Source organism: Bos indicus, chromosome 11, assembly GCF_029378745.1.
Source record: "Bos indicus isolate NIAB-ARS_2022 breed Sahiwal x Tharparkar chromosome 11, NIAB-ARS_B.indTharparkar_mat_pri_1.0, whole genome shotgun sequence".
NCBI lineage: Eukaryota > Metazoa > Chordata > Mammalia > Artiodactyla > Bovidae > Bos > Bos indicus.
In genome coordinates this window covers 6,654,631-6,678,884 of record NC_091770.1, presented here as the reverse complement: position 1 = coordinate 6,678,884, position 24,254 = coordinate 6,654,631, and the positions used below count along the sequence as shown (strand labels likewise).

At 45.9% G+C, this 24,254-nt stretch overlaps 1 protein-coding gene across 3 annotated transcripts in view; it reads right to left on the bottom strand.

The window, feature by feature from the left end:
• Positions 1-1,938: 1,938 nt before the first annotated feature.
• IL1R2 (interleukin 1 receptor type 2) overlaps positions 1,939-24,254 on the bottom strand; it is a 51,262-nt gene continuing 28,946 nt past the window's right edge. For all 3 annotated transcript variants that reach the window (XM_070798371.1, XM_019969823.2, XM_019969822.2), the window contains exons 2-9: positions 20,943-21,070; positions 19,742-20,000; positions 17,586-17,766; positions 13,965-14,136; positions 10,975-11,037; positions 7,191-7,326; positions 5,504-5,646; positions 1,939-2,131 (exon numbers count right to left, since the gene is read on the bottom strand). In XM_070798371.1, the coding sequence (XP_070654472.1) occupies positions 1,950-2,131; positions 5,504-5,646; positions 7,191-7,326; positions 10,975-11,037; positions 13,965-14,136; positions 17,586-17,766; positions 19,742-20,000; positions 20,943-21,009 (1,203 nt within the window). In that variant the 5' untranslated portion in view covers positions 21,010-21,070 and the 3' untranslated portion in view covers positions 1,939-1,949. The remainder of the gene's footprint in view (positions 2,132-5,503; positions 5,647-7,190; positions 7,327-10,974; positions 11,038-13,964; positions 14,137-17,585; positions 17,767-19,741; positions 20,001-20,942; positions 21,071-24,254) is intronic.

The following is a 24,254-nucleotide window of genomic DNA, read 5'->3' as shown; positions in this document are numbered from 1 at the left end:
GTTTCTTTGACATTTTGCTTTTATTGTTCTATTACGCAGAAATCGTAACATAATGAATCCTGTCCATCTATTGCTATAAAGAGAATTCACCCTATTTTCTTCTATTCTACAAATAATTATTAAATGCCCAGTGAACAGCAGGCTTGATTCTAGGTACTGGGAGTATAGTTGAGACCAAAATAACATCTCTGCCCTCAAGGATCTCCCATGCTGGTGGGGAAAACAGACATAAAATAAACAAGCAAATATAAAACAGAAGGTCTGGTGTGGGTAAGAGCAAAAATGACACAAAGCACAGCTGGTGGGGGGACACAGAAGGATGGAAGTAGAGGGGCTCTTGTTTAACTTATATGCAGAGGACATCATGGGAAACGTTGGGCTGGAAGAAGCACAAGCTGGAATCAAGATTGCCGGGAGAAATATCAATAACCTCAGATATGCAGATGACACCACCCTTATGGCAGAAAGTGAAGAGGAACTAAAAAGCCTCTTGAAGAAAGTGAAAGAGGAGAGTGAAAAAGTTGGCTTAAAGCTCAACATTCAGAAAACGAAGATCATGGCATCCAGTCCCATCACTTCATGGGAAATAGATGGGGAAACAGTGGAAACAGTGTCAGACTTTATTTTGGGGGGCTCCAAAATCACTGCAGATGGTGATTGCAGCCATGAAATTAAAAGACGCTTACTCCTTGGAAGGAAAGTTATGTCCAACCTAGATAGCATATTCAAAAGCAGAGACATTACTTTGCCAACAAAAGTCCATCTAGTCAAGGCTATTGTTTTTCCTGTGGTCATATGTGGATGTGAGAATTGGACTGTGAAGAAAGCTGAGTGCCGAAGAATTGATGCTTTTGAACTGTGGTGTTGGAGAAGACTCTTGAGAGTCCCTTGGACTGCAAGGAGATCCAACCAGTCCATTCTAAAGGAGATCGGTCCTGGGTGTTCTTTGGAAGGACTGATGCTAAAGCTGAAAGTCCAATACTTTGGCCACCTCATGCAAAGAGTTGACTCATTGGAAAAGTCTCTGCTGCTGGGAGGGATTGGGGTCAGGAGGAGAAGGGGACGACAGAGGATGAGTGGCTGGATCGCATCACCGACTCAATAGACGTGAGTCTGAGTGAAGTCTGGGAGTTGGTGATGGACAGGGAGGCCTGGCGTGCTGGGATTCATGGGGTTGCAAAGAGTTGGACACGACTGAGCTACTGAACTGAACTGAACTATAAGGGCCTTTGGGAAGATCACATTTGAACAAAGACTTGAATAGGTAAAGGAGTGAGTCATGCCAATTTTTCTGCAATTTGATTTTTAAATTTAACTCATTAACTTAGCAGGAATTTATTTTTGGTATATTATATAAAAGAGGCTGTGATTTTTTTCCCCACAATGTGTATAAACCATCTCAACACTCTTCCTCTTTATTTTCAGAAGTTTAATTATGAAAGCTGAATCCATTTCTCCATTTACTGGTACGTTACGTATTTTTCAGACCATCTATTTGAAATTACCATTTTCTGGACCATCCTTTTAAAAAGCATTTACCAGTTCTTGAGGATTCTTCCTCTTTAGTATTTCTAAATCATCCTTTCCAGTTTCGAGATAAAATCCCACCCTTCCAAAAGGAAAACCACGCCCTCACTATTTTTGTATCTAGAACATCTGCCATAGAACATAGTCGACATAGAACTTTTAACACACTGTTATGAAATGAATAAATGAATTTCAAAACTCATTTTGATGTTTTCAACTCTTATTCAAAGAGCGCCTCACACCCACCCACACGCACCCTGGTTCCCGTGATCTGGTTTCACAGTAAACATTACGTGGACATTTCAGTCTTTCACTACAAACCCACTATACACACAGTAGCTTTGGTAAATAACTGAGGAAAAGAACAGCATCCTTCACAAAGCTGAGCCGCTCCCGTTGGAAAGGACATGGTTTGATTTGAACTATTTTATTTCCTTTATTTTACTCGGATAGGATTGCGAATCTGGATGGCCAGTCTTTAACTCCATCAAACCATAGGCTTTTCCAGTTCTGCGTTTATACCGTCTGTGCATCCATATGCCCCCCAGAACCAAGACGATGAGGGACAGCGGGGCAAGCATGATCTCCCAGGAGAACGTGGCAGCTGTAGGAAGAACAGAGACACATGAGCTGTGAACAAGCTCCTGTGGCCAAATGGGACACTGCCGTGCACTCTACAGAGAAGGACGCCCGGATCAAGAGTACTGAGAATGATATTGACGGCATTATGGAAACAAGGAAGGTAAACAGGAATTTCCTGGCAATCCAGTGGTTCACTAGAAAAGCCCCAGAAGCTGGGCAAGACTGAAGGCAAAAGGAGAAGGGGATGGCAGACGATGAGTTGGTTGGATGGCATCACCGACTCAATGGACATGAGTTTGAGCAAACTCTGGGAGACGGTGAGGACAGGGAAGCCTGGCGTACTGCAGTCCGTGAGGTCACAAAGAGTCAGACATAGTGACTGAACAACCAGTTCAGTCCAACTCCAAGCTTCCAGTGTAGGGGGCATGGGTTTGATCGCTGGTTGGGGAAGATCCCATGTGCCCCACAGTGGGTAAAGAAATAAATAACAACAACAACAAAGTCAGGTAGAACAAATATCCAGCAGAGAGAAGCAGTGTGGATTTCGGCGGGGGTGGGGCATGTGTCAAGGTCTAATTTTGTTCCACCTGCTGGACTGTATGCAGTAAGGGGTCTATCGAGGTCTTTGCTGGCTAACTGTGATGTGACCAGGGTATAATATGTCCTTTTCCAGGGAGCCTGGGTGTCAGGAAGAGTCAGTAAAGTAACAAAGGAAAAGAAAAATCTGGGATAAAGGAGCTTTAGGTGTCAAGATTATTGCCTGGATCCAGCTGTTTTTAATTCTGTTCCTTTGCAGCTCTGTGTTATGAAAATATAGGAAGCAAGTGTTGATTAAAAGTTAACAAGTGCTGCAGGAGAGGGATAAATTGGGAGGTTGGAATTGGCATATACACACTATATAGAATAGATTACTAACAAGGACGTGCTGTATGGCACAGGGAACTCTCCCCAATACTCTGCAATAACCCATACGGGAAAAGAATCCAGAAAAGAATAGATACGTGTGTATGTATAACTGAATCACTGAGCTGTACACCTGAAAATAATACAACACCATAAACCACCTATACTCCAAAATATAATAAAAATTAAATTTTAGAAAGTTAACAAGTATATTTTAACACTTTAAAATGGTGACTTGTGGTATGTGAATAATATCTCAATAAAATAAATATAAAAGCACAAAAAAGAGTAAAGATGGAATTAGAGAAGGTGTAGTTCAGATGTAGAGAACAAATGTATGGATACCAAGAGGGAACAGTAGAGGTGGGGGATGAACTGGGAAGTTGGGATTGACATATATACACGATTGACACTGTATAAAACATGATTAATGAGAATCTACTGTATAGCACAGGAAACTCTACTCAGTGCTCTGTGGTGACCTAAAAGGGAAGAAAATCCAAAAAAGGAGGAGATAAATGTAAACATATAGCTGATTCACTTTGCTGTACAGCAGAAATTAATACACGGTAAAGCAACTATGCTCCAATAAAAATTGATGAAAAGGTTAATAAGTATATTACTTGTTAGATTCACAAAAGAGGCTCTGATTATTGATCACACATGGATGAGGAGGCCAGAATTCTACATTTCTGAGATACTATTTATCCTACTCTGCCGATTTTCGGGAAAAAACACATTCTCAGGCAATTTCTCCAGATGATTCTTGCATCTTAAAATTCCACAAACCGAGTGAAGCTTTCGTTTTTGGAGCCACTATTGGGAGGCACCTCTGAGCCCTGGTGGAAGCTTTCAGCTGTGAGCTCTGTGGTCAGTCAGGCTTTGGCCTCCCCCCGAAAGAATTTCACTGGGTAGGTCTGGGGGTGAACCCAGGATTCTGCATTGTCAACCAGTGGCTCAAGCAGGGCATGCTGGTGTGTACAGAGAATGGTTGCAAAGAAGTTACACTGTGTGGTCATTCCTGCCCTAAGGCTTATCCAGATCCTCAACTGTCCATTAAAAGCTTTCCTGATGTTTCAAGTTAAGGAATTCAGTGCTTTTCTCTGTATGGGAAGATGCAAGAGTCTGGGCTAACTAAAACCATCCTTTCCTATACATCTCAGCTTTCTGGGGCCAGTATCTGGTGTTTTTTCACATCCTCCCCCCACCCACCCCCAGCTCCTCCATGGTCACTGTAGGAAGTGGGTGCAGCCTGGTGGGGGCCTGGATCATAGGTATTGTTCTTTCTGGGTGCCCTCCAGAAATAACTCTCAACTTAAAAAAAACTTGTCCGCAGCTGCCTCCTCTGCAAACACCCAAATGTAGGGGGGCTTGTGTTTACTGATTGTGATGAAGTCAGGGTAAGGTCCCCAGTGGGAATCACTTTGTCTCTTCCCTTCTTGTCCTTCGAGCAGCTGACAGACTACATCACTTACACCTCCCTTTTCTGCTCAGCACTCAAACACTGAGAAGAAATCGATCTTTCAAAGTGATTTTTTTTAATTTTGAAAGTTGCTCAGTTGTGTCCGACTCTTTGCAACCCCATGGACTATAACAGTCCATGGAATTCTCCAGGCCAGAATACTGGAGTGGGTAGCCTTTCCCTTCTCCAGGGGATCTTCCCAACCCAGGGATCAAACCCAGGTCTCCCACATTCCAGGAGGATTCTTTACCAGCTGAGCCACGTCAAAAGGATAAATCAGGTTTTTCTTTCCTCCTTGTTTCAATGTTCTTCCATGAGCAGTGAGTTGATCTAGCTACAGTCTTGCACTTTATTTCCTAATGTTGTTGTTTAGTCACTCAGTTTTGTCCAATTCCTTGTGACCCCATGGACTATAGCCCGCCAGGCTCCTCTGTCCATGGGATTTTCCAGGCAAGAATAGTGGAGTGGGTTGCCATTCCCTTCTCCAGGGGATCTGCCCAACCCAGGGATCAAACCCCTTTCTCCTGCATCACAGGCAGATTCTTTACCACTAAGCAACCAGAGAGGCCCTATTTCCTGGTGACTGATGGCTTTAACCCTAAACCCACTTGAGCTCTGGGTACCTCCCAATCCCCAGTCCTGGGAGGATGAAGTTTCTCAACCTCAGGATGAAAAACCTCCTACCCGCCTCGAGGGGTCAGGGAAGCACACTGGCCCTGCTGATCCGGCAGAACCACAGGAAACACAGGGTTTGGTTTTGTTTTTTAACCTATCACAGAACCATTTTGTCTTTTTTCCAAAAAATCAGCTTCCTCTTTAAATTTTCCTTTGAGTATAATCTCCCAAAGCCAGCCTCCACCCTACCAAAAACATTCACAAATACGGAGAGATGTGTTTTCTGAGCTCCACTAACAGAAAACTCACAGATTCACCTAAGTAACCACCTGATGAACCAGGACCTTTGTTTCACATCCACAGAGCACCCAACACTTGTTTTTCCCTTTCATGACCCGCCCCCGAAATCCATACCTTCTTTGACCGTGGTACGAAGCGTCTGGGAACTCATCGTATTACGGACAACACACTTAAAATCCGTGTGCAAATCCTCTCTTCTGACAGGATCAAAAATCAGTGGCACTTCAATGTAGTTCTCATTGTTTTCTGAGTATGCCCTGAGTGAGAAAACAGTTCAACATCCTCTGTCAAAGGCCGGCTTGTCTTCTCAATGCAGACACCTACACATCCTCAGAGCTCCGCTGGACTTAAACTGACGGCACGATTTACCAAGTTAGGGCGACTTGCCATTACAGTTGTTATTTACTTGGGAGATTTTCTAAGCCTATTCCTGAAGATAAGAGTAACTCTCAAGATGCTGGTAGCTGTGATAGGATGCTTGTGACAATGCGAACTTACAGAAGCCAGCTTCTTTGGATAAACAGGTGGGGGGGCTCACTTTTTAAGGCTCTTGATGAACAATGAACCATTGGTGGGAACAGAAATGTCTAGTCTGGGGAAATTGGACTGCATGACCAGCCAATCATTTGCATACTGAAGGGAGGGAGGGAGTTTCCAGGAATCCATCCTCCTCTGCGTCTGTTCTCATCACCATTCACTGCCAGCTCTCTGGAAGTTCAAGTTCAGAACCAAGGGCAGCAGACGTGGGGGAGGGCTCTAGTCAACATCACTGCCATTTGTAATGTTACAGGAATCCAAAGATGCCTCACATTATTTATTAGTACAAATAAAAATATCATGGCTGTGGGTCCACTAGGACTATTTTCTTTTTTCATCTATGGGGGAAAAAATAGGCTCCTTTAAGTAAATGGATAGTATGAGCAAGCTGGCACGTGGCATGTGAGTCCTGCCCAAACTTCTTGCAATGAGGATCCACAAGCAAAAGGTCGTGCTAACCACACCTAATTTCTATCCACTAAACTGCATCTAGAAAGGTCATGTTGGATAGATCTTTCCAAAAAGACAAGAATTTGGCAGGCAAAAATTCAGGCAAATTCAGAGTACTGACACTACAATTTAAAAATCCTTTATAAAAAATAAATAAAATTTAAAAATAAATTAAAATCCTTTATAATTTGGAATATGGAAGGGTCTGCCTTCCTCACACAAAAAAATGGTTCCCATTTACAAGGCGTGACTGTTCTGCGTTCAGAGGGAGAAAACGTTTTCCAGAGAAGGCTTATGAGAACAGAGTTCTCGCTTTCTTTCATAGCATCCTTCCTTAGAGACTGTGGTAGCTCACGGTTTCCTGAGAAATAGGCGGGGCTCAGATCCAGCTGCTATATCTCAGGGTCTCTTTAAGGGCTATGAAAATGTTGGACTCCTAAGTTGCAAAGTCAGGAATGGACACATGTTAGCTCAAAGTATTTGTTTGAAAACTGCAACACTCGAGAGAAAAAGATTTAATTAAACAACTAGAAGAGGCAACACCAACCAAGTATTAGGCTGCTACTCAACTCATAGCATTACAAGCCTTGATTCTCAAGAGTAGTTCGTGATTCTTAGCAAAGCTCAATGTCAAACACGCTAAAGATCCAACAGATTAGAATAAAAATATATATATAGGTTTGTCCTGTGGTGTGTGTGTGTACGTCATATAGGATGGGTTGGCTAGGACACCGTCTGTACAAGGAAGTGACGTCTGCGGAGGGTCACAAACAGCTGTGCCCAGGGGACAAGGAAGATCCGCCCCATCACTTACTGGCGCTCGCCCTCGGTCACGCGGCCCCCGTGGTAGGCATCCTCTATGAAGGTGTTGTTGGCTGTCCACCACAGCAGAGTGGTTGTGTGTATGCCGGCTCCCAGAAACACCTTACATGGGATTGTCAGCCTGGACCCTGTGACAGCAAGACAGCGCATCAGACGTCAGAACCCAGCTGGTGGACAGGGGTCACGTGTCATGCGGAGTGAATAAGTCAGACAGAGAAGGAGAAATATTATATGACATCCCTTATATGTGGATGAGCAGTGGGCCTTTCACTTCTTCTCAGACACCCTCAACACACTATTATTTTTTCTTAGAAGGAATGTTAGTTCCCTTAAGCTTTCACCTTGAGCGTCAGTATTTACTAAGCATCTCCAGCTCCTTCCTCGTGGCAGATGGAAAGCCAGAAGCAAACAGCTTCCCAAGGCCACTGGGCTCCTACAGAGCATTCTGAAGTCCCAGGCCACCTTCCTCCACAGTTCATTCTCGCTGCCTCCAAAAATCCGGGTGTGTGTGTGCATTCTCTTTGCCCACTGCTGGTCCCGGCTCTCCTGTTTGCCCAGGGCGCTCTCCACCCAGGTCGTGCTCATCTGGGATTAACCCCTTCAAAGGTCACTGTGTTCTACATGCATGGTCCAAGAGGATGCACGCACCTCAGTGTTCACTGCAGCACCATTTACAACAGCCAGGACATGGAAGCAACCTAACTGTCCACAGAGGAATGGATAAAGAAGATGTGGTATATATATACAAGGGAATATTGTGTGTGTGTGAGTCGCTCAGTCGTGTCTGACTCTTTGCGACCCTACGGACTGTTCATGGGACTCTCTAGGCAAGAATCCTAGAGTGGGTTTCCATTCCCTTCTCCAGGTTAATCTTCCTGACCCAGGGATTGAATCTGCATTGCAGGCAGATTCTTTACCATCCGAGCCACTAGGGAAGCCCAAAGATGTGGCACATATATACAATGGACTATCACTAAGCCATAGAAAAGAACAAAATAACGCCATTTGCAGCAACATGGATAGACGTGGAGATTGTCATGCGGAGTGAAGTGAGTCAGACAGAGAAGGAGGAATATTACATGACATCCCTTATATGTGGAGTGTAAAAAGAAATTATACAAATGAACTTACAAAACACAAACAGGCTCACAGACTTAGAGACTGAACTTACGGTTGCCTGCAAGGAAGAAGCAGGGGAAGGGACAGTTAAGGAGTTTGGGATGAACAAGTACACACTGCGATATTTAAAATGGATCAAACAAGGACCTACTGCACAGCACAGGGAACTCTGCTCAATGTCATGTGGCAGCCTGGGGGGGAGGGGAGCTTGGGGGAGAATGGACACATGTATGTGTGTGGCTGAGTCCCTTTGCTGTTCACCTGAAACCATCACAACATTGTTAATTGACTATACCCCAATACAAAATCAAAACTTCTTTCAAAAGAAAAAGCCACTACGTTTTACATGAAGGGTGCCTTCTACAGTTGTGCGATGTGATGGTCCTGAGTCCCTTGCCTCAATCACTCTAAGTTTTTTTTTTTAGTCACCAAAGTGGGGAACAAAAGAAGAAATCCTTCCCATGCGTATCGTCCTCAAGTGATGGGCCTCCTTGGGGCATGGCCTTTAGCCCCCCTGGCCCCACTTCAGGCTCAGAAAGCCTGCTTTTGTTCTTCCTGCACACCCCTCTGACCTTAAAAGATTTCTCAGGCAGCAGCAGCCCATTCAATCTGGCCACAGGTGACTCTGCCAGGCATATCCATGCGTGCAAAGCAACGGGGTGGGAGGTAAAGTTTTGTGGGCTGGGGAACATGGAGGAGCCAGCGTCAGCACTGACCTGGGTCCCCACATCCCCAGGCTTCCAGAAAGCTCTTCTGAGACCCAAGATAGCTGAGGCTTCCAGAGCTGCAACTCAGGTGTCAGGCCACAACCCCAGCATCTGCAAGAGCCCCCCTAGGCTCCATGGTCACCAATTAAAGTTTAAAATATAAATGCTAATTGCTCAGTTGTGTCCGACTCTGCAACCCCACAGACTGTAGCCCACCAGGCTCTTCCATGCCTGGGCTTCTCCAGGCAAGAACACTGAAGAATACTGTTTGAACCACCAGGGAAGCCTCAAGAATACTGGAGTGGGTAGTCATTCCCTTCTCCAGGGCATCTTCCCAATCCAGGGATCAAACCCAGGTCTCCTGCATTGCAGGCAAATTCTTTACCATCTGAGCCACCAGGAAAGCCCTTAAAATATAAGCCTAAGACCAAACAGAAGAGATAGGTAGGTAGCTAGATAGATGAATGGATGGATGGATGGATAGATAAATGATTGATGGATCAATAGACATGTGATTGATAGATGGATAGATAGACAGAACTCTGCAGCCAGGGTTTAATAAATGAGCATAAGAGCTAAAAAACGATTATATAAAAACAAACACACACAAAAGGTGCAGGCCTCACAGACACACAGGCCTGAGTCTGAACCCCAGTCAGACTCAACTGAGACTTTTTGACAGACGCTGAGCCAATGACCCCCACCACCCTCACCCCAGGCATCTTTTCTTCTGGAAAATGGGAGAAATAAGACCATCCCACAGGGTTGATGTTGGCATTGAAAGACATCTTATTAGACTTCACAGTGTTTGATAAGAAAGTGTGTGCTGCTGTTTATAATAGCCAGGATATGGAAGCAACCTAGATGCCCATCAGCAGATGAATGGATAAGAAAGCTGTGGTACATATACACAATGGAGTATTACTCAGCCATTAAAAAGAATACATCTGAATCAGTTCTAATGAGATGGATGAAACTGGAACCTATTATACAGAATGAAGTAAGCCAGAAAGAAAAACACCAATACAGTATTCCAACGCATATATATGGAATTTAGAAAGATGGTAACAATAACCCTGTGTACGAGACAGCAAAAGAGACACCGATGTATAGATCAGTCTTATGGACTCTGTGGGAGAGGGAGAGGGTGGGGAGATTTGGGAGAATAGCAGTGAAACATGTATAATATCATGTATGAAATGAGTCGCCAGTCCAGGTTCGATGCACGATACTGGATGCTTGGGGCTGGTGCACTGGGATGACCCAGAGGGAGGGTATGGGGAGGGAGGAGGGAGGAGGGTTCAGGATGGGGAACACAGGTATACCTGTGGCGGATTCATTTCGATATTTGGCAAAACTAATACAATATTGTAAAGTTTAAAAATAAAATTAAATTAAAAAAAAAAAAGAAAGTGTGTGCTGGCCGGAACAGTGAAAGGGTGAAAAACGAAAACCTCTGACAAGCATTACCTCCCTTGACCCACTGACCTGATAGGAAGCGACAAGAAACTGTCTCCAGGGAGCCAGCAGGGCAGTCTGAGCCTTGGGTGTAATGCTAGCATTAGCCACATGTTGGTGAAGTGAATTATTAATATTTTAAATACACCTCAGTTGCTGCCTGGGACATCATGCCATCAATTATTTCTTTCGTGTAGTTAACAATGGCCAATAAATGTTCTGATTTTTTACACTGAGTGTTTTTGTTGGTAGAGTTTTCAAGAAGTTAAATATGCATGCTTCTCAACAATGCCATTTCTATGAACATTTGACAAAGAGAAATGTTCCCTCACACTTGTTAATTCGCACTGGGGTAACAACATTGTTATTTCTTGCAGGGAGGGTCTCCACCCGAGACATGCATCCCCTAGGGCAGGCACAGTGGGTGACACGGGGGTCCCGGGGCCCCAGGTTTGAGATTGCAGGCACCCCCATGGGTCACATGGTCCTTACCCAGTGAGGCTGAGATGGTCTGGTGGGGAGAGATGATCACAGGAATAGTCTCCTCGTCTCTTTCTGAGAAAGACAGGAGGAAAGGAGATTCAATGAGGAAGCACTTCATTGCGAGCTGAGGGTCAGGGTCTATTGTTTAGCTAATTAGCTAAATTCTCTTTTGCAGCAGAGCCAGACATTGTGAGTCTCGGCTTTTGTCTGGCAAAGGAAACCGGCTAGCCACAAAATTGAGGCTCTTTGGCCAACGCTTTTCCCAGAAGAGAGATTACTGGAAGAAGCCGCAGTTATACACACATTCCTCTCGCAGATGTTCTATGCTCTGCGATAACAATTAACCATTCCACTCCCCAGCTTCCTGAATGAACCCTTAACAGGAATGTTCTCGATGTCCACGGGACAGGTGTTACTTCAAAGGCTCCTCACCCTAAAGTAGCCCCCTCCACACCTGCCACTAGAGTCCTGGAGTCACTTCTGAAAAATAAAAAAGGCACAGGACATCCAGAACCACCTGTTCGTGATGCTAACCCCACGTGTGTGGGTGGCTTTGTGCGACTCTATAGACTGTAGCCCACCAGGTTCCTCTGTCCATGGAATTTTCCAGGCAAGAATACATGCCCTCCTCCAGGGGCTCTTCCTGACCCTGGGATCCGACCTGAGACTCCTGCATTGGCAGGTGGGTGCCGCTGGGAATGGCCACCTGGGAAGCCTGTTAACCCCACACTGAGAGAGAAACGGGGTAGCCCAGCTTGGCCACCTGCTTGTAATTGAGGAAATCAACTCTTTGTGGAGGAATCAGAGCCCAGCTCCCCAAGAGGCAGTTCTCCCTGCAGCTTGAAGAAACTGGGCATCTAAACTGGGGCAGAAAGGACAGCGAAGGGTGGATGAAGGGCTGCCCAAGTCCACCACGGCTCTATCCTCGCGTCTTCCACTAAAGAGCATCTGAAACCCTAGTGGGATAAGCTTTAGGCAGCATCCCCGGCGAGCCCAGAGAGCAGCCGGCTTCTCCATTGTGACCGAGATCACGACCAGGAGCCTGCGCCTCCCTCCAAGATCACAGGGCTGCTTCAGGGAGGCAGATAGGGGAGAAAGATGCCCCAAGGACGAGATACATCCGTGGGTCGAAACTCCAGGGCATGTCAGGATCACCTGGGAGCTTATTAAACATGGGTTGCTCATTGTTTCTTATTCAGTACGTCTGGGAGGAGGCCTGAGAGTCTGCGTGTCTAATGAGTACCCAAGTGATGCCGCAGCTGGCGGAGGACCACCCTAGAAAACGGCTGAGACATAGTGTGGTCGGGACACAGGATAATAGGTAGGTTGGCGCCCCCTCGTGTTCCTGTGCTGTATCACATGAACAGGATAACGGTGGAGGGGGGTGGGATTCTAGGGGATCCCCTCTGCGGGGGAGCAAGGGGCTGATGCGATTGAATCCTCACCAGACACAGAGATTTCCATTCATGGAAGACTCGATTTCCCCTGTAATAAGACTGGATCTCTGTATTCTCTGGGAGAAGAAAATCTTTTCCCTTCGTAGACTAATTATATGCCTGAACAGTCCGTGTGTGTGTGTGTGTGTGTGTGTGTGTGTGTGTGTGTCTGCTCACTTGCTCAGTCATGCCCACCTCTTTGCAACCCCATGGACTGTAGACCGCCAGGCTCCTCTGTCCATGGGATTCTCCAGGCAAGAACACTGTAGTGAGTTGCCCATCCCTCCTCCAAGGGATCTTCCCGACCCAGGGATCGAACCCTCATCACGTATATCTCCTGCATTGGCAGGCGGATTCTTTACCACTAGTGCCACCTGGGAAGCCCTGAAAAGACCCCGACTGTGTAGTTATTCAGCGTATAAAATTAAGAGAAGCATCACACTGTCCAGAGCAGGGGCCAGGACTTCACCCCTCATGTGCCTCTGCACCAAGCTTGATGCCCAGCACGTAGGAGGCGTGGAAGAAACAGTGAACAAACTTGACTTGCTACTTGGTGCTGTTCACACATTATTTTCAGGTAGAACTCATGTAAACCAATGCGCACCCTTGCTATTTCAAACCCTGGTTTCAAGAGCCACGAGACACTCTTGTGTGTTAGTCGCTTAGTTTTCTCAGTCGTGCCCGACTCTTTGTGATACCCTGGGCTGTAGCCCACCAGGCTCCTCTGTCCATGGAATTCTCCAGGCAAGAATACTGGAGTGGCTTGTCGTTTCCAAATCCAGGGGATTTCCACAACCCAGGGATTGAACCTGGGTCTCCTGCACTGCAGGAAGATTGTTTACCGTCTGAGCCTTCAGGCTAGACATGCTTGGGGAAGATCAAAAAAGAGAGATTTTTTTCACCAGCTATACCAGTGTATAGACTTCTCATTGAAAACTCCAAAAAATCCTAGTATCCTAGAATTAGGAGAAGGAAATGTCAACCCACTCCAGTATTCTTGCTTGGGAAATCCCATGGACAGAGGAGCCTGGTGGGCTACAGTTCATGGGGTCACGAAGAGTCGGACACGACCCACCAAGTGATCACGCATGCACATCCTAGAATTAGACACAAAGTTGTGGCAACTGGGTTCTGATGACTGGCCCTTGAGGTGCAAGCCTTCCAAACCGACCTTGCAGAGGGACCTTCCAAGTGAACTCCTGTTTGGCTCCCTCTAGTGGTGTATATTTTAACTTCAGACTTAGAACCCTGTCACCTACCCAGGGATTCACTGTTCATAACATCACCCAGCTTTCTATCCTTCCAAGTGTCTTATAAGCCTGGTGCCAAGAGATTTGCCATATCTGTTTTCCTCTCATACCAAAGACACTCAAAGAATTCTACGTGAAATCAAACCAATTGAAATCAAAGCAATTTTCCCTCAATTAAAAATATTTCTTTAAAAAAATCAATCAAGAAATAACAACCTGGGGGTAAAAAAGAGTTCTACGTGAGCCCTAATTTTTTCCTTCCATGCTTGTTGCTGAACCAGGGTACAGAGGTTTCTTGATGGCAAGTACTCACTCTTAACTCGGAGTTTGATATTCCTGGTGATGTTGTATTGCCTGCCTTTGTGGGCATACGTCATGGCACAGGTATAGTAGCCTGCGTCCTCCATGGACACATTGTTTACGAGTAAGCGAGTTCCCCTCACATTGAGAAACTTCTGGTTGTCTTGATCCAAAGGGACAGAATCCTTAAGGGAAAATGGTTTTCAAAGTTACACTGTATCCTTGTATATGTATGGCTGAATCTCTTCATTGTCTACCTAAAGCTATCACAATATTGTTCATCGGCTATATCCCAATGCAAAATTATAAGTTTTTTTAATAAGTTAAACTATATTCTAACTGATATCTCAAAAGCTATGAACAGCATTGGTATTGAGCATCACTATTGAATTTGCAACCCAAGAATCACCTTGGTATTTACTTCGCAAATATTGTCCTTTGAGGCGTGGTTTTATCTGTATTTTGAGGAGAGGGAGTTTGTTAGCATATAAAATAAAATGGCTGGATTGAAAAGAATGAAATAATGCCATTTGCAGCAACATGGGTGGGGCTAGAGATTGTCATACTGAGTGAAGTAAGTCAGAAAGAGGAGAAATATCATATGGCATTGCTTATATGGGGATTCTAAAAAGAAATGATACAAATGAACTTATTTACAAAAAAGAAATAGACTCACAGACCTAGAAAACAAACTTATAGGTGCTGGGGGGAATGATGGGGGGAAGGACAGTTAGGGAGTTTGGGATGGACATGTGCACACAGATATATTTTAAATGGATAACCAACAAGGACCTACTATTTAACACAAGGAACTGCTCAATGTCATGTGGCAGCCTGGATGGGAGAGGCGTTTAGGGGAGAGTGGATACACGTTATATATGGCTGAGTCCCTTTGCTGCCCACATGAAACTATCACAAGATTTTTGTGAACTGGCTATACCCCAATACAAAATAAAAAGTTTGTAATAAATGGCTGGGTCTGTTTAACCACAAGGTTTAAAGCACGTTTGCTTCAGCACAATGGGAAAAAAAGAAACTATCTTCTTTGAAAAAGTAGGCCATTAAAATATAGATATATTTATGGCCTAACTGCTGCCTATAGGCCCTGGGAAACATCCAGAAAGGAGTGCTGTGATGTAGTCATGGTGAATGCCCCCAAGAGTTGATGTTGCAGTAATCACATTAAGAATCATTTCTAGTTAAAGAGTCAGGAGAGATGGAGAAAATTTTGTAAGAGAAAACTGAGTGTGAGACATGAAGCCGCACTTTGGACAAAGGTACTGCAGAGCAGAGCAGGGGAAATACTTCACAAGCACAAAATGTTCTCAGGAACATCTCTTTCAAAACCATGACGATTGCAATCGTCAGATAGAACCCTGAGTCAGTTCACAGACTTATTCTGAATGAGAACATGGGCATAACTGGAAGAGTTTGTCAGCCACATGACTCATTAAGTCTAATTGAACAATATACTTAATTAAAAACAGACTTCATCATTCCCGACACATGTTATCAAATATGAACAAACCCAAACAGGGCTCAGATGGTAAAGAATCTGCCTGCAGTGTGGGAGACCGGTTTTGATCCCTGGGTCAGGAAGATTCCCTGGAGCAGGAACTGGCAGCCCACTCCAGTATTCTTGTCTGGAGAATTCCACGGGCAGAGGAGCCTGGCGGGCTACAGTCCATGGGGTCCCAAAGAGTTGGACACGACTGAGCGACTCACACACACACAGAGTGTGGGTTTCTGATTAGTGTACTTGAAATGTGAACAGTCTCTAGTGTGTTGATTAAGTTTAAAAAGTTAAAACAGGGCAGAGCCACATGGTTCTTCCAGGGTCTACAAGTCTCCAGGGTTCCCTGTGTGCCAGGGATGTGCGTGTTCTGGCCTCCACGATCAGAGGTCAGACTTCACCCTCTGCCAGCTGAGTGACCTTGGGCACAGTACTCGCATTTGTGTGTCTCCCTCTCCTAATCCATAAAATGGAGATGTTAACAGCCCCTACTGCACTGGGCTCATGTCGGGGACCTGAGAACAGACTTGGACACAGTCATGCTCAGCGACGGTCAGCACTCTTAGGACGGGAACCGACATCATTAAGAGCTACCAGGATGCCCCTGTCCACCCACATTTACACACCAAGCACTTCCCAGGGTGTTTCACACACTTGCTCCATGTCAACTCGAAACAGTCCCAGGTGGTGGGAGGGATGAACTGCCCTCTTGCAGAGAAAACAGGTTAAAGAAGGAAAAAAGCTGACCAAGGCTAGACAACAGGTCACTGAAGATGCAGGGTTTCCAATCCAGACTGGTCACCCCCAGAATCGGTGCTCTTTCCTCTATGGTAAAATCTCTCACTTGACCTTTTTATACTCATGAAACCAAGAGTTCCTCTATTGGGCGGACTAATTCATAAGAGCTGGCTACTTACTGGGTTCATTAAAAAGGTCGTTCAGGCTTTGCCATGCCACCCTATACAAAAAACTGAACAGACTTTTTGGCCAACTCAATATTTTCTCTGAAAATCACTTAAAAGTTTTCAATATTAACTTGACATACTCTGGCTATTTTGCAGTTAGAATGCTTGTCAATTGGTCAACCTATTTTTTTTACTGAAGTGTTCATTTCTATCCATTTTTAAACAAGTAACTGTACTTTTCAGTATCAACTCACAGTCTATATCAGGGGTCAGCAAACTTTTTCTGTAAAGAATCAGCAAGTAAATATTTTAGGCCACATATCTTCTGTCCAACTATTCAACTCAGTTGTCGCTGCCCCATAAAAACACAGAAACAAATGAGCACGTCTCAGTAAAACATTACTTACAGACACTGAGATTTGAGTTTTATATCATTTTCACAGGTCATGAAATAATAGTCTTCTTTTAATTTTTTAAACCATTTAAAAATGTGAAAACTATCCTTAACTGGATAGTTAACATCCAAAAATGAGTAGCAGCTAATATTTAAAATGGATAATAACAAGGACCTACTGTACAGCACAGGGAACTCTGCTCAATGTGATGTGGCGGCCTGGAGGGGAGGGGAGTCTGGGGGAGAATGGGTTCATGTGTATGTGTGGCTGAGCCCCTTTGCTGTCCACCTGAAACCATCACAACATCATTAATTAAATATACTCCAATACAAAATAAAAAGTTAAAAAACAAACAAAGGAGCGGCAGCTCACTGGCCCACGGCTGTCTTTTGCCCACCCCTGGTCTACCCAAGGGAGCTGACAATGGTATTTATCAAACAAGATAGGAAATCGTGTTTACATCAATATTTACTCCTTTAACCCAAAGGCTGACTTTCATGTGCTTTTACAAAAACTCTACTAACATGTATATAAAGTTGTTAAACAGTTCTTTCTAAATTTCTATAGACACAGCATAGAGTAAAAAGCTATTTTCTTCAGGTTTTATTTATTCTGCATTCATTTCACACTCTGTCTTTTCAAATAACTATCTGAGGATGCTTACTCAAGCTTATAAAGATGCATAGAATATACTAATCACGGTCCTTTTTAACAAAATAGAAATAGAGGAGTGAACATATTGCCTTCAGAATGGGTGTTTTATGTCTTTTCTATGGCTCTTCAAACATGTATTCATTAAATGGCAACTTTTAGAGACGTACCTTGTACCACTGAATCTCCACGTCAGTTCTGTTACCGATGAATTCGCTCAGATCAGGACAAACTAGTAGCCCAGAGGCTGACAAGGGTATAATTTGTGGATAGAAGATGAGAGGCACGGAGGCGTCTGTCTTCTCGAAAACCCTGAGCTCAACGGACATTTTGTCACAGTAAGAGGCATTTCTGATTGAAAAGAGGAGAAAAGAGTACTAAATGGCAAGGCAGAATGAAAGTAAAACTAAATGAAATGAAGAATAACTTCCCCAATCTCAGTGAGTACTTCATTCTGTATTTTTCTCATTAGTATTGTAGTATTTCTGTCCCTAGTTCTTTCAAATCTTTGGGGGGCAAAAGAAGTACCGTGTCATAACTGTCATATAGGAATGGTGATGTATTCTGCTTGTTTCTCAAAGGACCCTTCACAAGACTGCTTTCAAGGCCATCGAGGCCACTAAGAAGAAATTCCAGTGTCTTAGTGGAGAAGGAAATGGCAACCCACTCCAGTATTCTTGCCTGGAGAATCCCAGGGACAGAGGAGCCCAGCAGGCTACAATCCATGGGTTGCCAAGAGTCAGACACGACTGAAGTGGCTTAGCACACGTACAAGAAACTCCAAGTCCTCTTCAAAGGGGTCTACACCCTCCCAGGTTCTGGGGGGTGCTTCAGCACAGCTCCAGCATGCTCCAAATCCCTAGCCCAGGAAACCTTATCCAGATGGAGAGGCTGTTTCCGAAGAGCCACTGTTTCCACAGAAAGAATATCCCCTTTACTTCTCTTGGAAATCATGTATCAACTGAAATCAAATATCAGGAAACTGTTACCATCTTTGGATAAGATCTGTGAAGTATTTTTTTCAATACTGCATGGGGGAAATGAGCTTGGTAAGTTTGTTTGGGTTTTTGGTTGGCCTAACAATAATCTCAATATCATCATTCTATCAAAACCTTAGAACTGGGGAAAAGGCAGAGGCAAAATGGTGGTATTAATGGAAACAGAGACTTGGAAGACTGCAGTTGACACATATACGCTATTGATGCTATGTGTAAAGTAGACAATTGATGGGAACACAGTGCATAGCACAGGAAGCATACTCAGTGCTCCGTGGTGACCTGAATGGGAAGAAGCCCAGAAGGGAGTGGATGCATGCATAGGCACAGCTGCTGCACCTGCTGTGCAGCAGAGACCGATGCAACACCGCAAAGCAGCTGCGTGTGCTTAGTGACTCTGTCATGTCCAGCTCTTTGCGACCGTTTGAACTACAGTCTGCCAGGCCCCTCTGTCCGTGGGGTTTTTCAGTCAAGAATACTGGAGTGGGTTGCCATTTCCTCCTCCAGGGGATCTTCCCAACCCAGGAATCAAACCCGCGTCTCCTGTGTCCCCTGTACTGCAGGCAGACTCTTTACCCACCGCGCCATTGGAGAAGCCCTAAAGCAACTACACTCCAGTTAAAATTTAGAAACAAATAAAAATAAATTCAGCTGATATTAAAAAAAAATTTTTTTAAAGGTTAAAATGGTAAATGTTATATTATCCTTGTGTCGCCACAATTAAAGAGGAAAAAAGGCAACAGGACAATAAAGGGGGAACTAAGTCCCATGTCAGGAACTGCGGGTTCCAGCCTCAGCTCCACACCCACCACCTGGGAGAACTTTATGAGCCTGGCTCTCCCCGCCCCATAAGCATTTGGATTAATTGCTTCCTAAAGTCTCTCCCCCGTCTCCAATCCGACTCAGGGTTCTGCATGTATTCCTTAAGTCCTTGTGGATTCAGCAGTGAACGAAACAAACCACGCCCCTGCGCTCCGGAGCGTATGTTCTAACGGGGTGGACAAGTCCTTAAATACATCAAACCAGTACGTGTGTGTCAGATGGAGACAAAGGAGAGAGAGTGACAGGAATCCCATTCTAGACAAAGTAGCCAGGGACATCCTCTTCCTAGAGCTGACACTTAGACAAAGACTTCAGTGAAGGGGAGAACGGGCACCGTGAGGACGTCTGGGGATAGGCTCCCGGCTAGGAGGCATTTCAGGAACAGTGAGGCAGACGGAAAGTAGGTTCCCACCTATGGGCCGGATGCGGAAGTCCAGGTTGTTATGGCAATGCCATGCAAGCATCCGTTGTGGAGGAGCCCCCTCCCCTCTTGTCCCCAAGGGGCTGACCTGACAGTGCAGATGTAGGTGCCCGAGTCTGCCTGGGAGGCTGGCACGATCCAGAGAGCTCCGTCTCGGACCCACACGCGCGACTCTTCTTCCCCTGGGACCGCCACGGCGGAGTCATTTCTACGCCAAGTCACGTTGACATGGGCGCTGGTAGACTCCCAGTGGAGAACTTGGGGGCACGTCAAGACCAAAGGCTCCCCTTCTACCTTGAACCTTGTTTTGGGGTGCCTGCCATGAAATCGGCAGCTTCCTGCGGCCACTGGAGGACAGAGAATCCACGGTCAGGTTTTGGGTCTCTCCAGGCGCACTACGTGCCCTGACGATGTGGGGCCCCACCAACAAATCTGAGAGCTCACAATGCTCTCCAAGCTCCCAGATAATGACATTAGGGCTGCTAACAAGGTCCATCTACATCTGGTGGGAAGAGTTAAATTAGGTTCACAAGATAAAAAAAAAATTTTGGTCTTTTTTAAGAATTTTTTTTTTAATGTGGACCAGTTTTAAAGTCTTTACTGAATTTGTTACAATACTGTCTCTGTTTTATGTTTTGGATTTTTGGCTGTGGGGCATGTGAGATCTTAGCTCCCTGACCAGGGACCAAACTCACAGACCTTGCATTGGAAGGCAAGCTCTTAACCTTACTGGGCCACCAGGGAAGTCTCAAGTTTGGCCTTATTTTTTATTTGATGACAGCTGGCCATTCAAAGTCGATCCTGATTGAGTTTAGCTTAGTTCCAACACATTGGATGGTAAAAATCCAAAGCCACCTTTTATCAAGGGCAAAAGCAGTCTCTTTGGTTTGTTCCTCTGGCAGGAGTGACTGACGCCCACAGGAAACTCATCCACCAGACGAGACCGGCAAGAGAAGACTGTGTCTCCTACCAAGGCATGGATGGCCACACCTTGCTTCTCGATAACAAAAAAATCTCCCTAGATAAAAGCAACTCCTATCCCCAGGTGGCTCAGCGGTAAAGAATACGCCTGCCAATGCAGGAGACGTGGGTTTGATCCCTGGGTCAAGAAGATCCCCTGGAGAAAAAAATGGCAACCCATTCCAGTGTTCTTGCCTGGAGAATCCCATGGACGGAGGAGCCCGGCGGGTTACAGTCTATGGGGTCACCAAGAGTCAACTTAGTGACTAAACAACACCATCCCCAGAGAAGCTGCAGGCAAGCCCTTCCAGCTGAGAGTCACTACTTACCCGAGTGCTCCTCAGACTGCACGGCGAAGGTGGACACACCCATTATCAATACGGACAAGAGGAACATGGCTCCCAGAAACTTCTGGAGGACACAGGAAGGGGAGGCTGCCAGTCCAGCACACCAGAGCCTAGCGGAGGAGACAGACGGAACGGTATCACCAGGAGCCACCACACCAGAAGAGCGGACCCGTAAGGGTGGTCCCAGGCTGGTCTCTGGAGCTTTTACCTGACAACAGAAATCTTGTAGCCTAGATTTTTTTTTTAACAAGAAAACTCAAAAATTTTTAATCTGTTCTTCCTCTCTGGCAATTTTCACTTGAAATAGGAGTTTTGTACCCTAAGTCTCCTGAAATGTGCCTTAGCACTCCCGGCTCCTTGGCCCAAGAGGTTCGTTCCCCACCTAAGGCCACTGCTAATGTTTTGGCTCAAACACCACTCTTCACAAGGTCTTCCCCGACCTTCCTGCATAATTGCACCCCCTTCTGCCCCAACACTCCATCTTTCCTTTCCAGCTCTATTGCTCTCTTGACATTTATCATCAACCTTGTCTTTTCTCACCATCATGTAAGCTTCAGGTGCTCAGGATTCTAATTCATTTTGTTCAGAGCCATTTCCTAACTCCTGTCTGTTGAGTGAGGGATGAGTGAATGAATCACAAAGTCAAAAGGCCCTCATATTTAACTTGTCAGAGAACTTTTGCCACAGTCCTTATGGATTAACTCTTATTTTACACACAATTCTGACATAACCTGAGGAATTCTATATAATCTGTGGTCTAGAGCATCCCAGAGGAAAAAGCAAAATGAGGGCCAAAAACTGAATATTTTACACCAGTTCATGAAGCGTTCCTCCCCATCAACCTCCCCAAAGCTGGAGTATCAGATGCCCCCTGTACTTCCCCCCAGGCCCCCTGCGCCTCCCCCGTGGGGCCCCCACACCTGCCCCCTGGACCATCCACATCTCCCCTGGTCCGTCTCACACTCTATCACAGGTGCCTCTTGTATCGCTAGCCACTGCCACAACCATACTGCTAACAAGCCAGCCCCAAACCAGTGCCATAGAACACCAGTCTTTCGTTCTCGCTCACAGGTCTGTGGGTGAGATGGAGGTTGGCCGACCTAGATTACGCTGGGTTAGGCTCAGCTCCGAGCTTCAGGTGGGACCCAAGTCAGCTCCATGGATGTCTCGCTCTCCTTGGACCAGTGACTTTCTGGGAGGTGATGTTCTCATGTGATGGCAACACATAAACAACGTGGGCAAAAGCACGCGAGGCCTTGCTTGCTCAGAACCAGCTCACTCTTGTTGGCCCACATTCCATTGGCCACAGCAAGACACGTGGCCAAACCTGCCATCCGTGGGGCAGGTAAATACCCCCACCTGTAGAGGGAGGAGTTTCCCCAGGAGGGAATGAAGTGGGCGCCATCAGGCCTTGGACCACACCTCTGGACCCCAGGGGTGGGGACAGATTTGAGGACAACTGTGTGAGCGGCTCAGTGTCCCACTCTTTGCGACCCTATGGGTTGTAGCCTGTCAGGCTCCTCTGTCCATGGTATTCTCCAGGCAAGAAAACTGGAGTGTGTAGCCATGCCTTCGCCCAGGGGATCTTCCCAACCCAGGGGAAGAGAGAACCCACATCTCCTGCATTGGCAGGCAGACTCTCTACCACTGAGCCACCTGGGAAGCCCATGAGGACACAGGCTCCATCTTATTCAGTTTTCATGGACTACGTGGTGCCCACTCCCAGAAAGTACCAGGGAATGCGCACACCTGAAAGTCAGCTCGGGAGCTGGGAGTGATGAATGAATCCAGACAGAAACACCCTTGCCAGCATTCACCTTCATGTTCTTGAAGGAGTTTGGCTTGTTCCCCATTCCTGGCACAGATATCATTCAGAATGGCTCATAGTAAACCCAGATGGCTCTCAGCTTGCCAGGGCAGTGTTGGCAGACAGAGGAAGTGACCCTTGAACTCTAGAAACCTCCCCCACCTCATCACTGGGCAACCACCAGAAGATGGGGGCTCAGAGCTGTGTCCCGAGCTCTCCTGCCGGTGACAAGTGGTGACATGGAGGACCTGAGACTTTCCCCTTAGCTGGGTGTCCACCCTGGGCTGTCTCACCATCAGCTCATCCTGCTTCTATTCCTGTAACTTTGCCTCCAACCCCACCCAAGGTTCACCAGGCCATTTACTTAGCATAAAGGTCACCCCAACATTGACCATGTTGCTTTATCCTCTTTGGACAGGGACTTCCCTGGTGGCTCAGACGGTAAGGAATCTGCCCACAATGTGGGAGACCCAGGTTCGATCCCCAGGTCAGGAAGGTCCCCTGGAGAAGGAAATGGCAACCCACTCCAGTATTCTTGCCTGGGAAATCCTGTGGAGAGAGGAGCCTGGCAGGCTACAGTCGAAGGGGTCGCAAAGAGTCAGACACAACTGAGTGACTAACACACGCAGCTAATCACATCCTAGTTGTCCTGGTCCTAGCCAGACTCATGAGATCTCTAGTGAGGACTGAAAGAAATAGGAATTAAACACACGTACAATCAATACCAGTAGTCATGTACGGATGTGAGAGCTGGACCATAAAGAAGGCTGAAGAATTGATGCTTTTGAACTGTGGAGCTAGAAAAGACTCTTGAGAATCCCTTGGACAGCAAGGAGATCAAACCAGTCAATCCTAAAGGAAAGCAACCCTGAATATTCACTGGAAGAATTGATGCTGAAACCGAAGCTCCAATAGTTTGGCCACCTGATGTGAAGAGCCGACTCATTAGAAAAGACCCTGATGGTGGGAAAGATTGAGGGCATGAGGAGAAGGGGGTGACAGGATGAGATGGTTGGATGGCATCATTGATTCAATGGACATGAGTTTGAGCAAACTCCGGGAGATGGTGAAGGACAGGGGATCCTGGTGTGCTGCGGTCCATGGGGTTGCAAAGAGTCAGATACAGCTTAGTGACTGAACAACAACAATCAATACCACACACCTGAATAAATGAATGAAGTCAAAGATACTGACACAGAGACCAGGGGACCAGTGACAGCTGCTGTGCTAAATACTGAGTGTTGATTCTTTCGTTTTGCCCGTGATGTGAGTATCGTTCCAAATCCGTGGATGATAGAGTAGAAGAGATTCAAGAGGTGAAGTAGCTTGGCCACAGCTAGTACATGGGGTTGATGTTTAAACCCAGGACTGGTGATTCCAAAGCCCTTAGTCTTCAGAAACAAAGTTTCTACGACAGATGCTAACTTCCTTCTCCAGGGTCTGCTCCCCCAATAACAGAAACCCCCCAACTCTTAACTGAACACCTC